At 34.3% G+C, this 27,147-nt stretch overlaps 3 protein-coding genes across 3 annotated transcripts; all 3 read right to left on the minus strand.

Moving 5' to 3' along the window:
• Window positions 1–743: 743 nt before the first annotated feature.
• LOC132267466 (probable aquaporin NIP-type) lies at window positions 744–3,635 on the minus strand. Its single transcript, XM_059768626.1, has 5 exons — window positions 3,305–3,635; window positions 2,993–3,217; window positions 2,221–2,418; window positions 1,770–1,831; window positions 744–1,190 (listed from the first exon to the last, which is right to left on the minus strand). Exons 1-5 carry the CDS (start codon window positions 3,437–3,439, stop codon window positions 980–982), a joined length of 831 nt encoding a protein of 276 aa, XP_059624609.1. The 5' UTR covers window positions 3,440–3,635; the 3' UTR covers window positions 744–979.
• Window positions 3,636–8,231: 4,596 nt separating this feature from the next.
• On the minus strand, window positions 8,232–12,078 carry LOC132316661 (U-box domain-containing protein 4). Its single transcript, XM_059815133.1, has 2 exons — window positions 11,542–12,078; window positions 8,232–9,358 (listed from the first exon to the last, which is right to left on the minus strand). The coding sequence occupies exons 1-2, from the start codon at window positions 11,829–11,831 to the stop codon at window positions 8,506–8,508; spliced, it is 1,143 nt and encodes a 380-aa protein (XP_059671116.1). The 5' UTR covers window positions 11,832–12,078; the 3' UTR covers window positions 8,232–8,505.
• Window positions 12,079–18,687: 6,609 nt separating this feature from the next.
• On the minus strand, window positions 18,688–26,947 carry LOC132316666 (uncharacterized). Its single transcript, XM_059815139.1, has 5 exons — window positions 26,700–26,947; window positions 25,453–25,715; window positions 23,732–23,942; window positions 23,171–23,621; window positions 18,688–20,171 (listed from the first exon to the last, which is right to left on the minus strand). The coding sequence occupies exons 1-5, from the start codon at window positions 26,794–26,796 to the stop codon at window positions 19,064–19,066; spliced, it is 2,130 nt and encodes a 709-aa protein (XP_059671122.1). The 5' UTR covers window positions 26,797–26,947; the 3' UTR covers window positions 18,688–19,063.
• Between the last annotated feature and the right edge of the window lie 200 nt (window positions 26,948–27,147).

Genomic DNA, 27,147 nt, shown 5'->3' on the forward strand with positions numbered 1-27,147 from the left:
GCTCCAACTTTATTTCCTTCCTGCCAAACAGTCGACGTCTATGCTATCCTTCCAAGAGTATTCAAACTATCCTCTCCAATACACGTGGACATCTAAACTAGATTTTTGCTAAGAATAGTCTCTCATAATCGTCATTCTGCTTATTAATTTTAAGTCACATCACCAAAGGTCGATTCTTATTGTTTCTAAACTAAAAATATATGTATATAATTTAATCAATTGATAATACTTTTTAATATTTTTAATGGAGTTGCATATATAAATGTCTTGATAGCTTAGTGAGTTAGAGAATACCAATCCAACTTTCATCGTATCCGAACCCTAAAAGAAGATTGGTCTAGTGGTAAAATCATCTGGGCTTGGGTGCTTACTAGTGCCAAGGGCTTATGACAACTTAGGGCCACGCCTCCGCTGATATACTCAACGACTTACCTGGCCTGGGGTGGAGAGGCGCCCTTCATGGGACCTTGGGGATTAGTCGGGGCAAAATCTTAGATACCACGGGTTATCCCAAAAAAAAAAAGCCAAGTATATTGATTAAATATATTAAATGTACACATATTTTAATCAAGTGACTTTTTTTCAACACATTAATCGAATTTCTTGTTGGTTTTTGATCTATTCAATTGCATATTTCTTAACATTTTGGATTTTAGATTGAGTGACCTTTATATATATTTCTTTATTTTGACATAGAAGAATCAATCCACCAACTAGTCATTTTTGAACTCTCCAATAATTTGCAAACCACAAATCACACATATCAGTCATTAGACAAGAAATTGCATATTTATTAATACACATGAACAAATATCACAACAAAATAAAACTTTCAAATATATACCAACATCATTGAGAAAAATACATTCTCTCTCTCATAAGAGGAATCAAATGAGAACTAATAAAATACAATGAAAAAAAAAAAATTGCAATGACTCTCATATAAGAGAAACCAAATGAGAAATAGAAATAGAATAAATCAATTTTTGGAGATGCTTCTGAGGAATGAGCCACTCTTTGTTATCTCCCGAAGTGGTTTGTCTGTAAATCTAATCAAGTTATAAGCGAATCCTCCAAGCATGACTCCTACAAGTGGGCCAAGTATATAGATCCACAGTCCCTTGTAAGTATGTCTAACAATAGCTGGCCCAATACTCCTTGCTGGATTCATAGATGCTCCAGAAATGGGCCTGCATTACAATTGTGAAAAAAAAGTTATTTAATTTTGAGTTTCGAGAGTAGCCAAACAAGGAACTAATAGACATTAGTATGATTTAATCTCGTTAAAAGGGAGGTTGAGCATTCAGCCTTAATGTGTGTATGTTTTTGCTTGAACTTTCAAAATTAAAAATTAGCCGAAGAAGTGACTCGGACACATTAAATCTTACTCTGTAGCATATAGGGACAATATCATGGATGTGGATGTGTATGTTTGTTTAAACATTGAAAAAAAGAATAGACAAACAAGTAACTCTGACACATTAAGACTCATTCTAGCTTAAAAAGTGCGCTCGAGTTTTAAAAAATAAGCTAGTGTTCAAGCATTATTAAGGACAATACCAAATCTCTTTCGAAAAACTCAAGCCAAATCCTACTCAAAACAATTTTCAATATTATTTTAATGGTTTCAAATAGTAATAAATATTATGTTATTCCATTGAGGGATGCTTAGTTTTCTATAATGTAAAATTACAGAAATGAACCTACTGTTTGAGATAGATAATTTTCTAGAGCACTGTAGAAGGCATTATGTTAGAGGAGAAACATACCCAGCAACAAAGACATCTATTACAATAGTCATTCCAACGGCAATACCAGCCAGCTCTCCTATCTGCAAATAAACATTATTACAAAAAAGTTTTTGTTACAAAAGAGTATAAATAAATAAATGAGCAAAAAGTAGCTTTTATACATGAAAAATTTTCAAAAAATAAAAAAGAAAGAACATTTGCTCTATGCTAAATGAATATTCTGTTCATTCTAAAACCTGAACCTGAACACACATTATGCCTATAATTAATTGAATCATTGTCGTGTTCACTCTCGAGTCTAATTTGATCATTCAATCAGACTCGATATGTATTGCATGTAGGTTTGGAAACTTGGGCACTGAAGCAACCAATGGCATGCTCTCGAGAAAAACTAGATATAATTTACTTAAGTAAAATTGAAAATTAATGACATGGAAAATATAAATTTATGCTAAATTAATTAACATACCGCTCTATTATCTGTGGCAACACCAGAGATGACAAACATAAGGAGGAAAGAGGTGAGGATTTCAATTGTGAAAGATTGCATATCAGATCCAGCTGGTAGAGTTCCAAAGTATGCTTGAGGAGTTATATCAAACATTAGACATAAGGTGCCACTGCCAAGAATTGATCCCATTACCTGGGCTGCTATGTATAGGGGCACCTACAAAACATGATATATATATATATATATATATAAATGGAGTGTAACAAATTTGTATAACAGTACATGAATTATATTCATTTAAGGTAAATGATAAAGAGTCTGACTCTTAGACTAGGAGACTATTTTATGTGAGTGGGAATGATGTCATCTTCAACTCACGTAAACGAGTGAAATATTGTATCGCAATTCTTCATCTGATTCTAAAAACTTTTGTGAACAAAATAAAGAAGGTGATATGTTTGGAATAATCTTCACCAGAAAAAATATTTCAAAAAAATATCATGCTTCAAGGGTAATGATTTTGAAATTTTGAAATTTTGAATTCCATTACCTATCATTTGATAATAATAATAAATGAAAAGAAAAAAAAGAAGGAATGTGTATTTCAAATGCAAATTACATTTCCAAAGGGCTTTTTCAAGATCTTTTTATCATATGCTACACAAGTTACTCCATATAAATATATTGTTTAATATGGTGGATCAAATTATTTATTTATTTGTTCTTTTGAAAGTTTTTCTAACAATTGAGGAGGAAAACCAAACAACAATAATAAAACCAGAATGCTCACTTCCACCCATGGAAATCTCCGAAAGACAGCGAAAGTGATGGTGACCGCCGGATTGAAATGGGCCCCAGATATATGACCCACAGAGTAAATCATGACCATGACAATGAGACCCCATGTCACACAAATCCCTGGAAATGTGACCACACCATCATACAACTTATTAACGGCGACCGAGCCGCAGCCGGCGAAGATTATAAAGTATGTTCCGATCACCTCTGCAATCAACTGTATAGAGAAAACACAAACACATTTAAGAACAAAAAACCATTCATGCATATATATATATATAACATTTTTATTTGAATGACTGACCTTTTGGGTGGTGGTCACAAATGCAGCTGATGTGCACAAACCAAAGTCCTCCTTTAGGGTTTTTTTTGCGGTGGAAGTGGTGGCACCTTCTTCCATTCTCGAGGCAGTTTCTTCTGTGATTCCATTAGACGCCATTGTTGCAAAGGAAAGACTAAAGGCTTGTTTGGTTTGGAAATTTTGCTCTCTTACACACTCTCTAGCCTTTGTGAATTATATAGATTTCGTGGTTTTGTAGATATAAATAGGGTAATATAGAGAACACAACCCTTAAATGGAATCCTTTTTTGGATAATAAACCTTGGATGTATCAGAACAGAGTTTGACGAGTTGTTTCTCCTTTTATCTCTTGGAAGATTATTCTTCGCATTTTCTTATCCCTATCAGTAATGATTTTATAGTAACTAATTTTTCTATTTTTATGAATTTACTATACTTGGATTTTTCATCCACGTGTGAAACATAGTATTATGACCAAGTTTTGATAGTTTCTGACTTTGTCCAAGTAATTGTGTTGATACACGTCTCCATTACTCATTTGAATAATTCTTATTATGGTATTATCTTGAATTTCTAAAACAAAAAAAAATTTATTTGTTTATTTTTAGAATTATACTAGTACTACTTAACATAGCATTCAACTAGTTTCATCTAAGTGGATCCAAATAATATTGACAGTCATTTTAGCTGGTCCACTTCACAGCTTCTATCATTTTCTAAATTTGTCTAATTGTGTTGGGTCTTTGATATATTTCAAATTTTTTTTTTTTTTTTAAAATATTGTTGTTAGAAAGTGCTCGGAAAGAAATGGATTCAAAGTCTAAAAAGAAAATTACTTGGCCAAAAAAAAAAAAAAAAAAAAAAAAAATTGAATAGAAAGCTATATTATTGCTTTGGACTTGTGAGGTAATATTAGAAAGAGAGCAAGAGTTAATATACGAGATTTGGGCGTTACATATTCTGTACCAAAGAGTTATGAGCCCTCCTTACTAATCATTTAATTAAGAAAGATTTAATTAATTTAATCATTTATGAATAGTAATTTTAAACGAAATAAGAAATGGATTATTTATTTTTGAGAAGAATTAATGTGAGAGGTATGTGTGCACCTAAAATCTAATTTTAAATTAATATTCAACAAAGTAAATAAATAATTATTTTTACAAATGGTAATTAAAATAGATTTCTTAAAATAATAAGATAAATCTTAATATATTATTTAAGATAAACGGATTACAAAATTAAATAATGAAAATAATTTACAATAATAAATTAGAAAACTATTCTATAAAATATAATTTGTAAAACTCTAAAATGATCAATTAACATAAAATTGACACAAGGTAAAAAAATAAAAAAAATTAATTAAACTTTTTGATAAGTGAATTTTTAAACTCCTAAAATAATATCAAAATCAAGACTCAATCCTTCCTATGGTTGCTTTTGGTCCTTTTGTAGGCTCTAAACAGAAGAAGGATTTTCACCCGCCCCTCTGACTTAGGACACAGATCCCTCTCTATTCACACACAAATGGAGAAAAAGATGAGGCGATTGTTTGCGCTTGAGCCCTAAAGTCATGCTTACTTTCACCCACAAATTCAATTCAAAATCAAGTCCATCCTAAAAACCAAAATTATTGAAATCCGTTATATAACTCAAAATAATAAATTAAGAATGCACCAAAAATAAAGGGATTACTTGGTTTGTAATTTTGAAAACAATTTTTAAGAATTCGGAGGACATAAAACAGCTCTCAAAGAACAATATTTTATAATTATCTGAAAATAGACATTTTTATAACTGAGTTTTTAGAAAACACTTTTCTGAAATTAAAACCAAACAGAAATTTTTGTACTGTTTTCTATTTTAAATTTTCTGAGAACAAAAAATTATTTTTATAGTTACAAATCAAATGGAACTAAAAAATTTCAAACTTTCAAAAAAATTTACATACCAAGAACTTAGCTACCCAAATTGTAAGGCCCAATATTGAAACCCATTATATGACTCAATATAATAAATTTAGAATGCACCAAAAATTAAAGTTAAAAAATGAAAAAAAAAATCAAAATTTTTACATACTAACAACTTAGCAACCCAAATTGTAAATCCAAAATTTGAAACTACTATTTCTCTTGATTTAGATGATTATAATACACCAATTTAATTAAGTAATAAAACTATATATTAAAAGAAAATATCATGATGCTTTTGAAAATAAATAAATAAATTTAAAGAAAATATCAAAACTTTTACATATAAAACAAGTTCAATTCAAAATTAAGTATAACCCAAACACCAAAAGCATTGAAACCCGACGTATAACTCAAAACAATAAAAATTAAGATTGAATCAAAAATAGAAACTAAAAAAAAAATAACATATCAAAAATTTTGAGCAACAAATTCAATTCAAAATCAAGTCCAACCCTAAAACAAAAAACATTAAAACCCTGACTCAAACTAATAAAATAAGAATGAACCAAAAATAAAAATAAAAACTAGAAGAAATTTAACATATCAAAAAACTTTCAGCAACAAATTCAATTCAAAATCAAGTCCAACCCAAACATAAAAAACATTGAAACGCTGACTCAAACTAATAAATTAAGAATGAACCAAAAATAAAAAAAATAATAAAAACTGAAGGAAAAAATTACAATCCAAAGTAACTAAATAAATATAAAAACTAAAAAATAATAATAATAATAATAATAACACTTCTAAAAAGAAAAAGTAAAGAAAAAATTTAACAATCCAAATTAAATTACTTGATCAACAACCATATAGTGAAGACTTTATGGACTGAATTTTAAGTACTGAGCTTTCAAATGGTAAATTGGTAATTAAAAAATAAATAAGTGACGTTTCATTTAAAATTATATACTATAATTTTTGGATAGACAAAAACATTTTTTTCATTCTAAAAAACAGCGTTTCTCACATCTCATAAGTAGTGGTGAGACTAATCGTCATGTAACACATTAGCAAAAAGTTGAATAAAACTTACACATCACTAACGAATTTGTTGATGCCTTACATGGGAATTGGCTGAGGATTACGTAATAATTTCTCAAGAAAGGGTAGACATGTTTAACCCGAAAATATGCATCCACATGGCGGAGTGACATTGGTAGAAGAACACGCGGTGGCATAGGTGGCAGTCCTTAATGATTTGCCTTGGGCTCTAGGCAAAGGCATTGCTGAAAAAAAGCAATTGGGCTACTTGATTAGCAGCCCAATTTGCATAAAAATGGGCCTAACGGGCACTTAGGCTAAGAGTGAGGAAGAAAAGGAGGAATGAAATGCCTTTCCTATCAAGAGCTTTGATTAACAATTTAGTGCGGTTTTTTTTTTTTTTTTTTTTTTCGTCTTTTAAAATAAAAGGTTAAAAGATTCAAGTTCTCGTAAGGATAAAGGTGGGTGTGCGTGTATTTCACCAAAAAGATAAGGAAAAAAAATATCCTTCGTTAAGAGCCCAATCCACAAAAATTCAAAAGAAAAAGAGAATTCAAAAGTAAAAGAGAGAGAAGCCCTTCTCGTGATACTCCTCCTAGTTCGCCAAACTTTTTTTTCCTTTTAAAAGTGGAAAAAATAAATAAATAAAAAGGAAGGGTAAACAAATTTTTTTTTTTCTTTTCATTTGTAATCTTAATATATCAGTACAACTTTTTGTAAAGGAAAAATGCATAAACGACACACAACTCACCAAGGAGATGAGCTATGGGGTCCACCATATTGGGGTCAGTCTCTGTCTTGTCTGGTGAAGTGGCTCACTTGTTTTAAAAGGAGACTATTATGGTCCATTCAAAATTTTCCAAACTCTAGCGCTAAAAATAGTGAATCCATTATAGCCTAAATTAAAAAAAATAAAAAAAAACAGAACATAAAAATGGACTATCTACTAATTTTTTGATAGTTAGGCACTTAGGCCTAACATCTCTTTTCTTTTCTTTGGTCGTCGTCTTCATTCAGATTATGACTTGGAATGGAACTGCCTCGTGCTTTTGTGGTCCAATGTGAGCTGAACTTTCTTGACTCATCAATTTTCAGGGAAAATTTGCTGATGTGGCCAAATTAAACCCATAGAGTATTGAATCGGCATCTTTAAATTAAAATCAGAAATAATTTATTTAAATTTAAAAAAAAAAAAATTCAACTATAAATTTAGCACAATTTTCTAAGATTGCCAAATAATCACTAATTTTGACTGAGGTTAGTTAGGTTACCAACCTTATTGTCTGTTGAGGAATAATCATACCAAAATAACATTCCATGAATTAACAGAAACTGCCACGGAAGCAAAGAACAATTCAAAAAACACCATATGGGTAACCACATAGTCCATACACAACAACCTAAAAACAATAAATTATTCCATTCACGTCAAATATTTTGATGGCTGAGAATAGTCTGCATAGGAGGAGGAGATTGGTTTCAGTTTGCAGACAAAATATCTAGGCTGCCCCCATCAAAATCCTCCAAGGCCACCAAAACTTTTCACTCATGTCTTGCAAGACAACCATTCATTTCAGATGTATTTGTTCAACTTTTCCCATTATGATCATATAAAGAATGTAATACTAAGCACCCAAAATGTCGGAACAGCAGCTTGTAGATATTGTCAGCTTTGAATAAATTCTAGTAACTTCTTCCCCACGTACGTAGATATTGTCAGTTTTGTACGTTTTTCAAAACACATCGACAGAGTTAGGAGGCATTTCCCCAAATTTTTCCCCTAATTCGACAAGGGATGTCACACAAAGTATCCAGTATCATTTTAGTCATACCTTGCAAAGAGACTATTCATTTCAAATGTATCTGTTCAACTTTTCCTATGTCTTAGGATCATATTTTCCCCAAAAATACAAAAATGGAGATAGCAACATAGCTGATATATATAAACTCAACAATATCACATGGAAACTATGGGAGAAAAAAAGGAGAAATAAAATCTTTACTGATTATAGAACTTTTAATACACCAGTTACTTTACAAAAACCAACTAAAGAACTACGCTTTCAAACACGTACAATTTCAAGATTATTGACACTTACCAGTCACTCGGTACCACGACAAAGGCCTGGACTGGCATCCTTCACTAATATCTTATTTTTTCCTACTCTGGAAATTTGATATCACAAAGCCATACGTAAACGGGAAGAAAAGGGAAAAAGAGAAACAAAAACTGAAACACCGAAACAATCATTTTGAAGGAACTTCAGAAGCACAACTAGAAATAGGCAGATCGGTTGGGGTGCATACCAGAGCTCTTTGTTGTAAATGTCTCAGGCTCTGTTCCATGCTAACCTGTACCATATCAGCTAGCATCTGCTTTGCTTTCCCAGATTGCTCCTCGCCATCAATCTGAGATATAATGTTGCACACTATGTTCTCTAACGTGTCGGGCTGAAACTCAGATCTTGGGTAAGGAGATTCTCTTAGTAACCGCAACAGCGTTTGTGCTTTCGACTGAGACTTGGGTGATCCTTGAACGGTGAGCTCCAGAAGACCAGGTATTACACCTTCCCTAAGAATTGGTTCCCTGTATTTACATCGGTCACTCTGACACATTGTCAGAAGGGTCCCAACTGCATGCTCTCGGCTTTGAAGAGACCCACTTTCAAGCACTTCGACTACTGCAAGCACTCCACCTTCTTCAGATGTCAGTGCAGTTCTACCCTTCTCAAAACCCACTAAAGATTCTAAAAGAGCGCTACTTTTTTCAGCTGTATTTGAAGATTTTTTACAGGTTTTAAGCAAGTTAACTATACAAGGAATAGACTCCGCTTCAAGAATTAAGCTAAGGTTGTCTTGGAGCGTGGAGAGGTTGTAAAGAGCCTTTATGGCGTCGGCCTTGGCTTGTGGGCTCCCATGCCTTAAGACTTCAACAAGTAGAGGGATTGCGCCTGAAGCACTTATGATTGGCTTGTTAATTGAAGAAGCAGATAGTGTGAGTACGGCTGCAGTGGCGTGCTCTTGCAGTGTTGGACTCTCCGAGTGAAGAAAACTGATGATTGGTTCTAAGGCACCAGCATCAACAATACTAATCTTATTCCTGCATATTATCAAATGAAAATCAAGACAGATTGTGAGCAAGTTTCATTATTCAAATTTTCAACCACATACGGAAGGAAAAGTATTGTTCAAAAATCTGCTTCTAAACAGATGAAAATGAAAGGTTCAGTTTTCAATTCTAAAGCGCTTGACAATTTTTTTTCAAAAAATGAGGAAAGAGACAGAAAATAGAACCAACGGGGAGCTAACATAGCTATTCCGGTCAATTCTATCAACCATAACTGCCATTCAACTCTATCAGAAATTATATATCCTCTTATCAGAAAATTAGTAATTTAGCCATTTCCTCGCAACTGCCAATATACATATCCTGCGAAATTAGCATGCAAGGGACTCAATGATAGACTTAAAATATAAGAAATTATGACAACTCATAGCCAAAGTACCAAAATAAAGAACTTTCTAGGTTATTTTAAAAAATAAGCGATATACAGTTCTCTCCCTTCCTTGAAGGTGTGCCTTCTTGTAGCTCCAATCAGACCATACACTGAATGGGGCTTCAAATGAAAATACAATCAAATCCAGATATATTTTTTAACCAATAAATGGAAAAAATTTATACAAAGAACCAACACATAGCCCGACTCTTTTAAGACATTCCATTGAGCGCCGGATTCTTAAATTTATGCACGGAACTGCATATTTAAAAACTAGCTATAATAAAATAAAATAAAATAAAATAAAATAAAAAAATAAAAAAATCTGCGTCATATGCGAAGATAATTGGGATGAGTGACTGTTTTCTCTCTCAGTATACTCTGTAAATCTGACCATAATTGACAAAAGCCAGTCATCCATACAGTAATCCCCTACGAGATGGATGACGGAATTGACAAAATGAAATAGCGAAACCCACAAGTGGGAGAATTAGTCCTCTACTAAAATCTACAGAAACAAATTACTCCACCAGCCTCATGTCTACAGACTGCTTTCTTTCTCCCCAATGGCCACCATTATAGGCCAGACTAAGTCTAAGTGTCAAGCTTGTTTGCTCATCCACATTGACACAAATAGCAGAATTAGATTTTCAAATCAATAGTATAAACTCTTCTTGCTTACTCCTAGAAATCCAAAGTACTATATTTAGATTAAGACACTGAATAATGATGACAGTAATTTTAGAAACACATTAATTATCTTCCTTACTTTTCAAATTTTCTATCAAATATGCTTTTTTAAAAAAAAAAAAAATAATAATAATAATAAAATCTTTCTTTAGATGTGATAGCTTCAAAGAGTAGATAAAAAGAAAGGAACCCAATGAAAGAAAAGGAAAGAGTAACATGTGAGCAAAGAACAAAGCTAACCAACCCCAACCATAAAGGAATTGATGCCAAGCTTTGGAAAGCATTTTCTTTAAAGATGTCTCCAACCATAACAGAACATTCGGATAAACATACAGATTATATTTTTAGAATAGAAGGTTGACCCGAGCATATAAACTAAAATCCATTTTAACAGTAACAGAATCAACATTTTCCTTTCTGATGTCCCTAAACTCCACTAATTTCTTTGAAAATTCCAATATTCATCCAAATTTTAAACAAAATTATGCTTGTTTGGCTGCAGAGAAAGTTTCATATATATTTTACACTTTGGGGCCCAAGAATAAAACCACACTCAGATCATCTTAATGCAATTATTTGGATTAGTTAAGTAAACCTCTTATTATAATGAAATTTAAACAAAAAAAAATATGTAATCTTTCTTTTCCTCCTAAAACTCCCACTATATTGAAACCTAAACTAAATTTTAAAAAATAATAATAATAACAATATTCTTTTTCTTCTTTACTTTTATGAGCAATTAAACAAAAAGAAGAGACAACAGAACACAATTCTCTTTCCCCCAAATTGCTGAATCCGAGGAAAAAGTAGGAACGAACATAAAAAAAATAAAATAAAAAACAAAAAGTGAAAGCGAACAGAGAAACATCTGAATTAAAAGCACAATAATCAACAAACAATCAAGAATTGAACTAATTATAGTCCAACCACTTCAATTCTGAGAAAATTAAAACATATACCCACATAGAAAAATATGATTCAAGGCACAATAATCAACAAACAATCAAGAATTGAACTAATTACAGTCCATCGACTTGAATTTTGAGAAATTTAATAAGTATGTGTGTGTGTCTCTATATATATATATTCGACTTACGTTTCGTCTTTGACGGCGAGGTTGAGGAGGGCGAGAAGGGCCGCCTCGTTGGAGTCGACGGAGTCGGAACGGAGCATGTCGACGAGTGGCTTGACGGCGGCGGAGAACTGACGGCGACACCGGTGGGAGGTCTTGGTGAGCCGTCTGATCTCTCTCGCCGCCTGGATTTTCGAATCCGAGTCGTCGGATTGGATGAGCTGGAGGGCTTGATGGACGGTGGACGAAGCTCGGGGAGTGTCCGTATTATCGATGTCTGTGCCGGTAGTGAATTGGGTCTCTGTGGAGTCCATCGTTGGTTTGGAATTGCAGATTGAGGAGTGTAGAGAGAGAAAGTATCTGGGGTGGGGCACTGTACTTAAAACCAAAGAGGTGGGGAGTTTTAGAGAGAGAAAGCTAGTGAGAGGGAGAAACGTAAGGTGGAAATGAAACGCAGGGAGTCTGCCGTGGCGTTAAGCAACAGTTAAGAGAGAGAAAGTTAGAGGATTTAGAGAGAGAAAGTTAGAGAGAGAGTCAGAGGGAGCTTTTCAACGGGTACCTTTAACTCGACTCGACAGTTGGGGTTTTTGGTTGGTGAAACCTCCTAATCCGAGTGGGGATTACCAATTTACGGTTATACCCCTGTTAATTTTTTTTTTTTCTTAATCTGTTAATTATTTGAATACTAAATTTTACCAATGAATTTTTAGTTTTTATATTTTTGAGTAAACAATTTGGATTACGATCAACATGGTATTGGATTTGGATGATTTTAAAGCTCATCTATATTTTGAAAATTGTGAAATGAAAAAATTAATCATGTTATTTTATGTAAATTAAATAAATAAATCATTTTGTAACATGATATAACTGTATTACAATAATTTTTAATTCTGAAATATATATATATATATATATATGCAATTTCATGAAATAAAAATAATATACTTCCGTTCTTTTATTTTAACACTCAACCAACAAAGGGAGTAATTTGTAAGGTTTCAATAATGATCAAGAGAACCTTTTTTTTGCTAAAACTATTACTAATTAAATATAACAGTCGAGGAAGTTTGTTACAATTTGCTTTATTAATTCAAATGATTTTAATCAATAAAAGGGTAAATTAATAATTTCATAGGATGAGTATAACGTGCTTTGCACATGGTAGTTTTTTTTTTTTTTTTTTTTTTCAAATAACGTAGTGACTTTTATTTAATACCATACATCTTGCACAAACTTGATTCCTTAGCTAAAAGACAAAGAGAGAAGACAGGAAAAAAATATAGTGAATAATAACTTAAATTTTCCATCAATTGGAATAAACACCCATAAATATAGTGTTTAATAGAAATCTTCTTTTCAATAATGACTCAATTTTGAATAAACATTCATAAAAATTACTGCAAAGTAGTAATTTTATCTCTGTCCCGCCAAATTTGAGCATATATTGACTTTTTTCTTTCTGTTTTTTCCGGAAGTTAGCATAAATTGACTTTGCCTATGAACCAAACTTTGTGGGAAATTATTTTTACAGAAATAATCATAACTTCATAATTTACCATCTGCACCCAGTAACTACTTAAAAAAAAATCTGGACATCCAAATTATGAGGTAAAAGTGTTGTCACGGATTATTACAAATAAATAGTATTAACGACTCATATTTATTATTTAATAAAATCAAAGTCTCATAATTTTGAAAAAATGAAATTGACCAAAATATTGACGTGAATATGAAAAAACACTGTTTACCTTTATCGAGGAACCACTTTTTTGTGCATGGAGGTATCACTTTTTGTGCATCAGGTACCACTTTTGTTTTGGGTATAGAGATACCACTTTTGTGCACATAGGTATCAATTTTTGTGTATCAGATTCTATTTTTTTGTGCAACCCAAAAAGTGATACCTAATGACAAAAAATGGTACCTGCATGTAGAAAAAATGTTACCTATTTGCCTAAAAGTGGTACCTCAATGAGGGTAAATAGTATTTTTTTATGTCTTTATTTTTTCGAAACTGTGAAAGTTTGACTCCATGAAATAGTTAATATGAGCCATCAGTACCATTTATACGTAATAATTCCAAATTTTTATCGTTAAGACTACCACGGGTTTAGACTTCAGTAATCATACTTACAAAGTCAATATAGCCCTAATGATATAACCTTTCATCTTTAAAGATGAGAGAGGAGTGCCAGTACGGATGCTGGCAAAAAAATAAAAAGGTGGGAGCCTGATTAATAATTTTACAAATTGAAGGGGTATTTTATAAAATTTCACACACACCGTATTATATATATAAATAAATAAATAAATAAATAAATAAAAAACAGGGGCAGGTGCACCGGGGCATGCAGTGGATTCGTCGGTGGCTTTGAATAGTGACCAAATCTCAACCACGAGATCTACAGTGAATATATGTAACGCATTAATAAATATATATATATAATTTGGTCACAGATGATATGAGTGTCTGATTTAATAAAGTAACATAGAATGACAACAATCGGCTCCTAATAATTTGGATACAACTTTAGTAAATTAAATCGAGTTGTTTTATAGATTAAAACTGTCATAATATAACCTCTATTAACTCTATAAAGTTTATTTATTTTTTTTTATTTTGATAATTTTTGTTTTCTATCAAGTTGCTTCAAAGCCCATGTGGATCACCCACTTTTTTCTTTATTTAGTTTGTTTTTGTTGGTTTCCTTCTTTGTCTTTTGCATCACGTCTTATTTAAATTCAAGAATATCTTACAAAGTGTGTGTGTTTCAGTGTTTGCATATATATATATATATAAATATATATAAATAAAGACCATCTTACAAAGTTTGTGTGTATATATATTTATATAAAGACCCTCATTTAGCATGTTAAAATCATGAATTAATTAAACATCCAAGCTTGCAATATGATTGAATATGCAACCTGTATATAGGTATGTTTTTATATGTATGTGTGTGTATATATATATATATAGTTGGTGAAAAGTAGAGAAAGTGGGTCCTTCTTGTTGCACATTAGCCACATTTTAGATCTCAGATTGTAAGCTTTGCATGCATTAAACTATTTCATTGAAACATAAACTAAAAAAGGAAAGAAAAAAAAAATGTGTTTTAATTCCTTCCTTGGACTTCAAGCGTTTTCCACCAATGACCTCCTTTTTATAAGAGAAGTTTCTTACCTTTGTTATCATCATCAATTCCATATATATATATATATATATATATATATCTTATCTTTTTATGTGTGGATAGTTGTTTGTAATCATATAACTTCATTGCTTCATGTTGGTTAGGGCAGTTTTTATATAATTACATCTAAAAGTAAAAGAAATAACTATTAAAAACTAGGATACTTTTATTTTGTGTCGGTGATGACCTAATAATCTCTGGAAAAACCGAAAAAGGAGGGCCCTAGAAAATTTTGTCTTTATTTTACTTTTAGTAACTTCAAATTTTTATTTGAATAATAAAATAAAAAAACCTTCCTTTTCAACATATTGGTTTTTGCTTTTGTTATCTCAATCATGTGTCAAGTGATACAATAAGTAATTTTTATCAGTAATTTTTTACTGTTCAATAGTACTTCCTCACATTTCAAAATATAAAAATAAGCGTGTATCTGATTATTCATAAAAATTATTTCGGCACCACAACCATTGATCTAACAAAAAAGAGGACACGTGTATATCGATTTCCTAACATTTCAATTTATGATAACGCATGCAATTCTTGGTAGATGTGAATTTCTAGACACCGTAAATATATAATTATAATAATAGTAATAAGTAATTCTTTCTAAACTGCTAGAATTTAAAAAAAACATTTTTTGTCGAGTGCAGGGTAATTTTCAAAAACATAAGGGAACTGCTTGTAATTTTGACAACTGTCAAGGGAGGTCAGTACTTTAACCTAATATAATAAGAGTAAATTTGTGGTTGTTTCGTAGACAAAGTCACAAAACAAATATTAGAAGCTGAAAACATATAATCAGAATCTTTGGCCTACTTGGGTCAGATTTTACCAAAATCAAAGAACAGTATAAACTATAAACTACCATAAACTGTTTTTTGAAACTCTGCTAATAAAAACCACCTGTTTTCCGACAAATCAATCCTTCCATTTTCTCTCCTCGGAAACTATAGGTAGCACTTTGCAGCATAAACCAAGGGGCAAACATAGAACTCTATTGCCACTGTGCTGTACTACATAAACAGCAACAACCCAAAAACACACACACACAAACACACTGTTTGTGAATAAGGTCTGCTGAAGATCATATATCTTCAAAAGAGAGTTCAAAGTACAACCAACAGAAGGTCTAATCCACTTCTAACTAGAAACATCATAATACAACCATCTAACAAGCACAATGATGTTTCACCTAATAAGGAAATACAGACACCTGAACCGCTCATTGGGCGACTGAACATGGAGGAGCTTGATCCGGAGGCACCACAGCAATTGAACAAGAAGTAGGTTGATCCCGAGGCACCAAAGCAACTGAACAAGAAGCAGGTTTGTCCCGAGGCACCAAAGCAACTGAACAAGAAGTAGCTTGATCCGAAGGCACCACAGCAACTGGTAACCTGTATTTTTGAAAACAATGTCCGAATTAAGCAAAATATATACTCTTCAAATGAAGCAGAACCACCAACTACTCTAATGAGAAATTGTAAACACAAATGTGGGAGCAACTTTTTCATTTATGTTGTGTGTGTGGCATGAAGAGAAGTTGATTTTGTGCTTGTGCACCAAAAGAATTCAAAGAAGTTTGCAAAATTGACACTGCAGCCAAAAGTTTCATGTTTTCAATTAATCCAACAAGATTGCACAGTATCAAACTAATAATCATTAGTACTTGAAACAATGTCAGACTGGTTTTGAAAAGAACAAACTGGAACCAACCTTAAGCTTTGTCTGTTTAGAGGGAAGTTCAACTACAGGAAAAGAACAAAATCACTCTTTAGGGTTTGGATAGCATTAGAAATTTCCTTCAATTCTTTTTAAAAAAAAATCATCTTGACCAAGCACAAGCATGAAAACTTAGTTTCATAAAACAGAAACAAACACTATTCTGCATTCAATTTTTTCCCCAACTGTTCCAAAGGTTAGTGCTTCTCAATATTGCCCAATCATATGATGCTGACATCAGGGCTCTAATTTGGAGAAATGGTTTCGCAATCTGCAAGGTTAGAAAGGAGATCTCAACAGTCATAGTTGAAGAAAGATTGGGTCAGTAGATTATGAGGTGACATCAACTTGGACATGCTTCATTTATGAATTTGCTAAATTTTATTAGCAATTTTTGGAGCATCACATTCACATATTGAGAAGCATGCACACTTAGTTTTGGTATGTGACCATTAGAGGAACCACCATAATGGTTTCTGTAATTACACTTTCACTTGCACTCCTATATAGTCCATCATGACCCGTCAGCTTATGGACAATAATGGATCTTGGGGTTTCACAATTTTACCCTCCAATAATAAATATACTTTTTCATATCCAAAACTAACATAGCTTGGGGTATTGCAATTCTACCGTCCAGCAATATTTCAGTCTACTGCAAAACCTCTAATTTCCATTGCTGCATAGATCATCACCGTCACTGATAAAAACATCCTGATACTAACCCCCACCTCCACTGACATCCATATGACCGACCCGACCTCAAGTGGACAAATATCAAAACTCTTAATCACAATTATGACTTCTGGAGACTTTAATTTAGTGCCTATGGATGCTAAAACTTGCAATCTCCAGGTACCCTCTGCTTCTGCAAAAATAGGGCAGCTTCTCTTAACAAATATACCTCTACACAGATGATGGAGATGAGGATCATAATCCAACCCAAAAGCAATGCCCTATCCCACCCTTATTGTGATGGGAAGTTGTTAAAGGAAGAGACAGGTGCTGAGAAAAATATAGCATCCAATACAGGTTAGAAGGGATGATAATTATCAGAGTCATTTCCAACTACTTAAACCAAGTAGTGTTAACAACCAAGCCCCACCAAACAAAAAAAAAAAAAAAAAATTATCCCATAAAGATTTAGGAGGAAAGGAAAGCCATGCAACCACCATAAGATGCACATTGCCAGAGTCATTTTGTTTGCACAATGAAAATCACATGCCCTGACTTTATGTAAAGTATAGAATCACATATTATTTTATTAAAGTTTAAAATATTGGTACTTGAACACACACTTTCCCTCCATCCGCTTTCTTGAAAAGAGAACTGCACTCCAACCTCAACACTGGATGACCTACGATGGTTTCAATTGTCAATCTATGGCAAGACATACCACAAACCAATCTAGTTACTAATTCATTATCATGTTTTACCTCAAGCTGTGACGGCCCAAATTTCTAAGAACCCAGAGCATCAGAGAATAACCGAAAACTAATCCGATAACGAATCTCAAATGCGGAAGCAATGAAAGAGATGCGCTATCTAAAGATGAATATCATCTCTAAGACGCCAAAGTGACACTCCTAGAATTCAAAGGAAAACAATGCCGAAGCTAGGTTTTTAAAACGGACAAAGTGAACCACAAGGGGTAAAATGATCTTTTCAAACTGAAATGGATACTGTCGTGCATACCATTGGATAAACAACGAAAAATTAATAAATTTAGACTCAAAAATCACTTGATTTGGAGTTGAAACGAATAAGTTATGAATTTCCGAAGTTTTGAAAAAAAATGATAAAAATAAGCACAAATACGATTGATCGTAGATGGTGCGATCGATCACAGAATCTACGAACGATGGACAATAGCTAAATCTCGAATTTTAAAAAGGTGAAGTGCCCAATGCGATCTATCGTAACCTGTGCGATCGATCGTAACCTTTGCGATCGATCGCAAAGTTTGCGAACGATGAAAAGAAGCCAAAAAGGTGCCCCACAATCGATCGCAACCATCAGCGACCGATCGCAAAATTTGCGAACGATCGTGATGGGGTTGGCTGCGACCGTGAAGTTTTCAAAAACGCCTGTTTTTCAAATCAAAAACGGACTTTTTTGGAAAATGTTTGTGAAGAAACCCCCACCAAAAATGAATTTTCTAACCAACTATGGTCCGAACCAAAAATAATATGCAACCTAAAATGCCCAAAATGCCCCTGAGATTAAATCGGTTGAAAAAGTAAAAACAAGCTAAAATTAACCACACATTTTATTCATCAAAAGAGATTGGCCCTTGGCCTCATTACATATATGTTGAAGTAAAGTCAAAGTAAGACATTTGAGTTTATATTACAGCACCAAAAGGAAGCATATCATGCTTCTAAACAAGTTATACTTTACAACAATAAAAGATAAACCAAAAACATGCTAACACTTGCATGTGAAATGTACACAAAATGGTATTCAAATGCAACCAAGCCAAGCTAGGGATGGTGAGCATCTGAACTCTGCTGTGAACTGTCCTGATGGCCTGACTGATATGTGGAAGTGTTAGGCGTAGAGCCTCTGGCTAGATAAGTGCCAACTGAGGCAACTGGCTGCGGTGCCTGAGGAACTCTAAACCCTAACTAAACCACTGTGGACTGTGCCGGTGGGGCCTGTGAACCTGTGCCACTGGCTGCCTTGCGCTGCAACTTTGGACACTCTTTCTTAATGTGCCCTGGCTGCTTGCAGTAATGACAAATTCCCTGTCCTCCCTTCGTAGAAGCCGTAGGCTGACTAGCCCATGGATGAAGCTGTGGGCAGCGAGGCTTGATGTGCCCCAGCTGCTGGCAATGATGACAAATCACTCCCCGGGCTGACCCCGAAGATACAGGAACCGTGGGTGCAGAACGAGCCTGTTGTGGCGGCCCCTGAGTGTGAGTACTGTCCCCGGCCTTAGCCTTCTTCCACGGACTCCCTGAAGAAGATAAAGCCTCGCCACGAAACTGCTTACGTGAACCTCTGATCCTCAATTGATCTCGATCCTCTGCCTCAACTAACATAGCCCTCTGAACCACCTCCCTGTAGGTCCTCAAATCAAGAAGTGAAACCCGTGGCCTGATATCAAGATGAAGCCCATCCTGAAACTTCTTGGCCCTGGTCTCGTCTGTCGCTACCATCTCCTCGGCATAGCGGGAAAGAGAAGTGAATCGTGTCTCGTACTCAATGACACTCATAGTGCCCTGATAAAGACCTGCGAACTGAATCCTCATCTCTTGTCTCATAGCCCTCGGAAAGAAGCGCTCGAAGAAATGCTCTCTGAATTCAACCCAAGTCATCGTCTCCACATTATGAACATTGGAGATAGACCTCCACCAACTATCTGCGTCACCCATGAACATGGAAGAGGTCAAAGAGATCCTCAACCTGTCCGTTGGTACTGCCATACTGTCCAACTTACGAACCATGAGGTCAAGCCATGCCTCTGAAATCAACGGATCCGAACTCCCTGCGAACTGATCAATCTTAACCCTCTGTAGCTTCATGAAGTAGTCCAACGGCTCATTAACTACTGGTGCCGGTGCCGGTGCCAGTGCTGGAATCTGCTCCTCATACGTAGGTGCCCGTGGTGGATTAGCATCCACACCCCGAAGTTGAGCTTTAGGCCTCCCCGGACCCCTTGTGAGCTCAGTGTCATCGACCTGCTCCTCAACAGCCTGACGTGAAGACTCTCCACGTGTGACAACCATGATGCTATATACACGAAGAACAAGGTCAATAACAATACAAGTTATTACGACTGAATGCAACTCACTCAATGAATGCATAAATCACGAAGCACGAAGATGTATGCAACATACAGTCATGCTAAAACAGTTAAGTAACGCTTTTAAACACTTAAGCATTTAAGCATGTAAACATGTGAACACATCAAAGCATGTCAGCAAGAAGTATGAAATGAACCCAAACCCGTCGTCCTAAGGTTTTCGAACTTTAAGCTCTGATACCACTTGTGACGGCCCGAATTTCGAAGAACCCGTTGCGTCAGCGATTAACTCGAAACTGATCCGATAACGAATCCCAAATGCGGAAGCAATGAAAGAGATGCGGTCTCTAGAGATGATATCATCTCTAAGACGCCAGAGTGATTTTCTAGAAGTCACAGAACTCAAAGGAAAACAATGCGGAAGCTAGGTTTTTAAAACGGACAAAGTGAACCATAAGGGGTAAAATGGTCTTTTCAAACTGAAATGGATGCTGCCGTGCATACCATTGGATAGACAACAAAAAATTAATAAATTTAGACTCAAAAATCACTTGATTTGGAGTTGAAACGAATAAGTTATGAATTTCCGAAGTTTTGAAAAAAAATGATAAAAATAAACACAGATGCGATCGATCGTAGATGGTGCAATCGATCGCAAAACCTACGAACGATGGGTAGTGCGATCGATCGCAAAGTTTGCGAACGATGAACAGAAGCCAAAAAGGTGCCCCACGATCTATCACAACCCATCAGCGACCGATAGTAGAATTTGCGAACGATCGTAATGGGGCTGGCTGCGACAGTGAAGTTTTCGAAAACGCCTGTTTTTCGAATCAAAAACGGACTTAGCTAAAAGACGAAGAGAGAAGACAAGAAAAAAATACAAGGTTAGAAAGGAGAAACCAAGGGTATATGTGTGTATATAAGGTTAGAAAGGAGATCTCAATAGTCATAGTAGCTGACATCAGGGCTCTAATTTGGAGAAACCAATGGTTTCGCAATCTGCAAGGTTAAAAAGGAGATCTCAACAGTCATAGTTGAAGAAAGATTGGGCCAGTAGATTATGAGGTGACATTAACTTGGGCATGCTTCATTTATGGATTTGCTAAATTTTATTAGCAATTTTTCGAGTATCACATTCACATATTGAGAAGCATGAAAACTTAGTTTTGGTATGTGACTATTAGAGGAACCACCATAATGGTTTCTGTAATTACACTTTCACTTGCACTCCCATAGTCCATCTTGACCTGTCAGCTTATGGACAATAATGGATCTTGGGGTTTCACAATTTTACCCTCCAATAATAAATATACTTGTTCATATCCAAAACTAACATAGCTTGGGGTATTGCAATTCTACCGTCCAGCAATATTTCAGTCTACTGCAAAACCTCTAATTTCCATTGCTGCATAGATCATCACCGTCACCGATAAAACATCCTGATACTAACCACCACCTCCACTGACATCCATAGGACCGACCCGACCTAAAGTGGACAAATATCAAAACTCTTAATCACAATTATGACTTCCAGAGACTTTCATTTAGTGCCTATGGATGCTAAAACTTGCAATCTCCAGGTACCCTCTGCTTCTGCAAAAATAGGGCAGCTTCTCTTAACAAATATACCTCTACACAGATGATGGAGATGAGGATCATAATCCAACCCAAAAGCAATGCCCTACCCCACCCTTATTGTGATGGGAAGTTGTTAAAGGAAGAGACAGGTGCTGAGAAAAATATAGTATCCAATACAGGTTAGAAGGGATAATAATTGTCAGAGTCCTTTTCCAACTACTTAAACCAAGTAGTGTTAACAACCAAGCCCCACCAAAAAAAAAAAAAAAAAAAAGTTTATCCCATAAAGATTTAGGAGGAAAGGAAAGGAGAGCCATGCAACCACCATAAGATGCACATTGCCCAGAGTCCTTTTGTTTGCACAATGAAAATCACACGCCCTGCCTTTATGTAAAGTATAGAATCACATATTATTTTATTAAAGTTTAAAATATTGGTACTTGAACACACACTTTCCCTCCATCCGCTTTCTTGAAAAGAGAACTGCACTCCAGCCTAAACACTGGATGACCTACGATGGTTTCAAATGTCAATCTATAGCAAGACATGCCACTGATGTACCACAAACCAATCTAGTTACTAATTCATTATCTTGTTTTACCTCAAGCAGTTTGACATACAATTCTATACACACTCCCAAACACAACAACATACCCCAATTAAGTAAAATACAGTGCCTTGAACAAAAAGTCTCGAGGACTGACAGATATTCCTTTTTTCCAAAGAGAGGTCAAGAGTACAAATGCATGCGTGCACGACACTATGCTATAGACTATGGAGAAGACCACTCAGAGAGAGATACTGAATTGAGCTGAAAGATGTTACTCGTTAGGACATCATCTCCCTAACCGCAAGCAACATGCAGCAGTTAGGAATCAATACAAAATACTCAATCTTAAGCAATAATGGGGAAAAGAAAATAGCTATATACAAAAGATTCACATCGTAAAACAACACATAAGGAAGCATTCTGCAGTTCAGGTTACTTAATTGTTGTTCTTTCAATCATAAGAAAATCGAACAAATTCAATGCAGAGCATGTTACAAAATAATTGCTCAATTATATATTGTATACACTCAAATTTACTCTTCAAAATTTTAAGAAGGCAAAATGCATTCTTGCATGAAATTTCAAGCAGACTAGCATAAAAAGTGCAAAAGGGCACAGAGAAGTTGTCAAATATCACAAACAATAAAACCCAAGCAATTAAGAGAGTATCAGATCACATCAAAAGAATAATACTAGTAACAATAACAATGATAAGAATATAATAACCAAAAAAAAAAAAAAAACAATAACAATAGCAAGGATAATGAAAGAGATGATGATGATGATCGTTGTCGATGATGACGCTAATTCTACTATTAATATTATAAACAGGAAAGTAATTTAGACTCGTCATACCCTCGCATTCTCTTATCTGTCTTCTTCTTGTTCTTACTCCGTTTTCTACCAACAGTTGAACCAGCAACTAGAGGCTGTGGCAAAACTGAAGATCCAGATGCAATTGGTAGAATGATTGGCACAGATGATGGTTCTGATTTGATTCTAACAGGCATATTATCAATGCCCCCAGCAACTTCAGCTTGCAAAACTGAAGGCGCGCATGCAATTGGAGGAATTGGCCCAGAGGATGGTTTTGATTTTATTAAAACAGGCATCCTACCAGTGCCCTGGGAAACTTCAGCTTCTTTCTCTTTATTTAAAGGCAAGACAGAACTGTTACCTGTATTTACAATGACAGGCATGCTGACATTGTGGGTATTGTGTGAGTCTGTAACTTTACCCAATGCAGCATACAGCTTCAACTTGGACTTAATAATTTCAGACATATAGGTTGCTGAAACAAGATCCCCTGTCAAATAATTTTTTCAGTAAGTCAACCACACCAGCAAAGAGAGAGATTTGCGTCAGGTGAGCAGATCCAAAAAGTTATCTTGTAACTAAGAAGATAGAAATAGATACCCAAAATTGATAGGATAACAGCACGTGCTGCCAATTGTTCAGCTTCCTTCTTGTTTCTACCTGCCACGCCAGTGTAGGTAACACCATTGAAGACCAAAGAAGAAACAAACACTGGAAGCAACCCCTCCGATTGAACTGTATCATAAGTTGGTTTTTTCAGATTCTTCTTCATTGCATATTCATTCAGGATTTGCTTGCAAAAAACTGTATCCTGGATAAGCAACAGAGAGAAAGAAAATTTTGAGTATGCTTTTTGGCAACCAGTAATGAAAATGTAAACTCATCCAAATTCCAGACTGACTTTAATTGAAAGCCGAAGCTTTTGGCAGCCAAAGAGGTTGAACACAAGACCCATTAAAAAACCTTACCATAGGGCCAAAAGGAGAAGTGAATTAACAAAAGGAAGGAGCACATTCATTCCATATATCATTGCAAAGAAAAATGCAAATTTAAAAATTGAAAGACAAGGCTAAAAAGAAACACAGTGCTTTCAAGTGTTGTAACTCATCATACAAAGGAACAGGTATGCTTTACATGCAGTGTTTAACAAGCTTTTGTAAGAAAGCAAGAATACTATGAACGGCAAAACCTAAATATAACTGTATTCAAGGAATATAACAAGTCATGGTTTCAAAAATGAAGCAATTACCAGAATAAAGAAGAACTAGAAAGCAATTAGGTGGCAGAAGAGCAGGTAGAAAATTTCTATTAATCAAAGAGAACCTATGCAGTTGATGTAAGATATCAGTCCTGACTTACTAGTGTTTTTGGTTGTTTGCAGTAGTAACCTCATGATATTAAAGCACTTCTATCTCAAAATCACACAACATAAAAAAATATATAATAATACAGAAACAATAAAAACACACATTCAATCCTCATTTATCTTAAATAACTCTACAAAGATGTATCAAAAGTCAAAACCGACTTCCATATAATTGTAACAAAAAACAAAAGCAACATAAATACTTTTTTCAGGAACTGGAGAAACAGTGAAGTGCAGATACTGTGAAAATTGATAGTAGCTGATTAATGTGAGATTAAAAGGTATTTGGATAACTGATATGTTGCAATAATAACCATAATTCTCACGCTCACAATTCCTAAGGTAACTTGACTATTTCCAACAAACTCCCGGATATTTGTAACCTATAGAAGTATCACTTTTTTCTCTAATATATTGTAAATCAAGAGAAGCAAAGTTCCTAACATGGTCTTTCAATTTTCTTTTATTGATGTTTTCTTGAGAATAAGTAAATAATAACTTGCATCTAGGACTAACAGTTTTTTGTAAAACAAACATAGGGGTCAAATACAATATTACAATATACCTTTAACATGATGTTTGCAGAGGGGAAAAAGAACGTTGACTCAGCATTTCCAAAAAAAATTAATAATAATTCAGGGAGAGGCAGGGACCAAGGTCTCTGACTCTAGCTACTTAACCCAACTACAGGCCCCTTTTGAACTTTAAATCTTGTGCCTAACAGTACAGAGAAAAGAACATGTCCCAAACAAGCCAATGAAAGTAACAATTAGAATTTGATGAGAAACCATTGACACTAGAAAAAAATAAGTATCAATACCAAAGAAGCAAGTTGCAAAAAAAATAAAATTTTTAATGTGCATAAACTAATAATTTGTTGCCTAATAAATTAATTCCTTACTTAAATTAAGCAGAATCTAAATTAGTAAGTTTTGATCTGGAATCATTGACAAACCTCGCTGATAAGAGGACACCCTTCATCCTTTAATTTTTTTGATATGCCAATCAATGCAACTTTGGCAGCATCCTGCTCTGCTGCCTTTCGATTTGAAAATGCGGTTGAAGATGTGTAGTATGAACCGTCCACGAAGACGGTAGACGTAAAGTTTGGAGCATGCGGAACTCCTGTATTGGCGGTTTGATATATTGGGAGTGATATTGCTGAACGTTGTGTGTACTCTTGTAAGCGGTTTTTGTACAACAAGCTCTCTGGTATATCTAAGCAAATCAAGGAAATAAATTGTCAAGGTAACTGATGCATCATCGTCCGATACATACAATGTCAAATATGCAAAAAGAATAAACTCGTGCAATCGCTGTGGCCATTCCTTATAGAGACTAAAAGGTCGATAAACACAAATTGATCAGTTCTCAACTGCAATTAACAATGCGGAATGATCATGCATCTTCAACTCAAACCATTTACAACACGTAAAGCACCAAGAAATGAGCACTTAATTGTAACATAACAAGCACACCATGTGACATTATATTTCACCATCCACATTTAACAACATAAGAGGAAAGTCACCCAATCCATGAGATAGGAAATCATGAATGGACAAAATACACACAAAAAAAAAACAAAAAACAAAAAAAAATACAGTTTCTAAATGTCCTTCCAACAGATACATTTCAAGAAACTATATGACAAATTGAGAGGGACTGAACTTTCGCAAAGAAGTACACAAAGTTATTTACCCAAAAAATAACAATAATACACAGAGTTACAAACATATACCGTGAACAAAGATAAGTAACTTCAATGAGAGGATAAATGTGCAGTAGAAACAATAAATCCATAAATAAAATAAAATAAAAATGGAAAGAAGCAGTCAAGTAAAATCGAGTAAAAATTGCAAACCCACGTTAACAAAAGCACCATTTTCACACACTACCAAAAAATGAAAGAGCAATCTATTAAGTTAATCACCGAAATTGCATCTCCAATTACAAACGCACAAAGAAAAAACTGTAGAGAGATACTTACCGGGAATTAAAAAATAAAAAAACAAAAAAACTCTAGAGAGATCAGAGCTAAGTAAGAAGATGATCAACCACTTAATTGGGTTAACAACACCCAGAACAGCCAAAAAAAAAAAAAACACATAAGATGCAAAAATTCACTTTCTCTTGCTCCATTTTCTGAGCAACCAAACAAAACAAAGGAATCGATGAGCTTATAGATAAAGAATCACTCACTGGCATTGGCGTTGGATGGAGCAGCAAGGTCCATTTTCTCTGGTTCTGACGTGTTGGGTTGGGGCTCGGGCAACTGAAGCATACCCTTTTCAGACATCACCTGAACTGAAGACACCCCAAACAATAAACTATAAAAAGCTAGGGCTTCACTTGTGTATGTCTGTATATATATTCAAATATACATATATATGTGTATATATAACTTATTCCCAAAAGTGACTAAGATCCTCCCCGGTCCGTTTTATGTGATGGTGAATTTATCACCGGTGAATGAAATAATAATTTAAATATAGTCTATATACTTGTATTAGAACTATGGAAAAATGATAAAATGAATTTGGATGTCTAGGAAAATATGAATATATTGGCATTATCATAAATATATTAAATATAGTCTAAAAAATAACATTTAATTATAGAACACTTTGAATTAAAGGAACACTGATTG

Source organism: Cornus florida, unplaced genomic scaffold (genome assembly GCF_030987335.1).
Source record: "Cornus florida cultivar Cherokee Brave unplaced genomic scaffold, ASM3098733v1 CherokeeBrave_3.0.0_Hap2_Chr07, whole genome shotgun sequence".
Lineage (NCBI taxonomy): Eukaryota > Viridiplantae > Streptophyta > Magnoliopsida > Cornales > Cornaceae > Cornus > Cornus florida.

Excerpts from the sequence above, each read along its gene's own strand:
- LOC132267466 (XM_059768626.1), bottom strand. The coding sequence starts at position 3,439 with ATGGCGTCTAATGGAATCACAGAAGAAACTGCCTCGAGAATGGAAGAA. Across the intron at positions 1,832-2,220 it reads TTGCCACAGATAATAGAGCG|ATAGGAGAGCTGGCTGGTAT; the intron begins GTATGTTAATTA and ends GTTTATTTGCAG. Across the intron at positions 1,191-1,769 it reads ATAGATGTCTTTGTTGCTGG|GCCCATTTCTGGAGCATCTA; the intron begins GTATGTTTCTCC and ends ATTGTAATGCAG.
- LOC132316666 (XM_059815139.1), bottom strand. The coding sequence starts at position 26,796 with ATGTCTGAAAAGGGTATGCTTCAGTTGCCCGAGCCCCAACCCAACACG. Across the intron at positions 23,943-25,452 it reads GGTGTCCTCTTATCAGCGAG|GATACAGTTTTTTGCAAGCA; the intron begins GTTTGTCAATGA and ends TTGCTTATCCAG. Across the intron at positions 20,172-23,170 it reads ACAGATAAGAGAATGCGAGG|CATCATGGTTGTCACACGTG; the intron begins GTATGACGAGTC and ends TCGTGTATATAG.
- LOC132316661 (XM_059815133.1), bottom strand. The coding sequence starts at position 11,831 with ATGGACTCCACAGAGACCCAATTCACTACCGGCACAGACATCGATAAT. Across the intron at positions 9,359-11,541 it reads CTCGCCGTCAAAGACGAAAC|GAATAAGATTAGTATTGTTG; the intron begins GTAAGTCGAATA and ends GATAATATGCAG.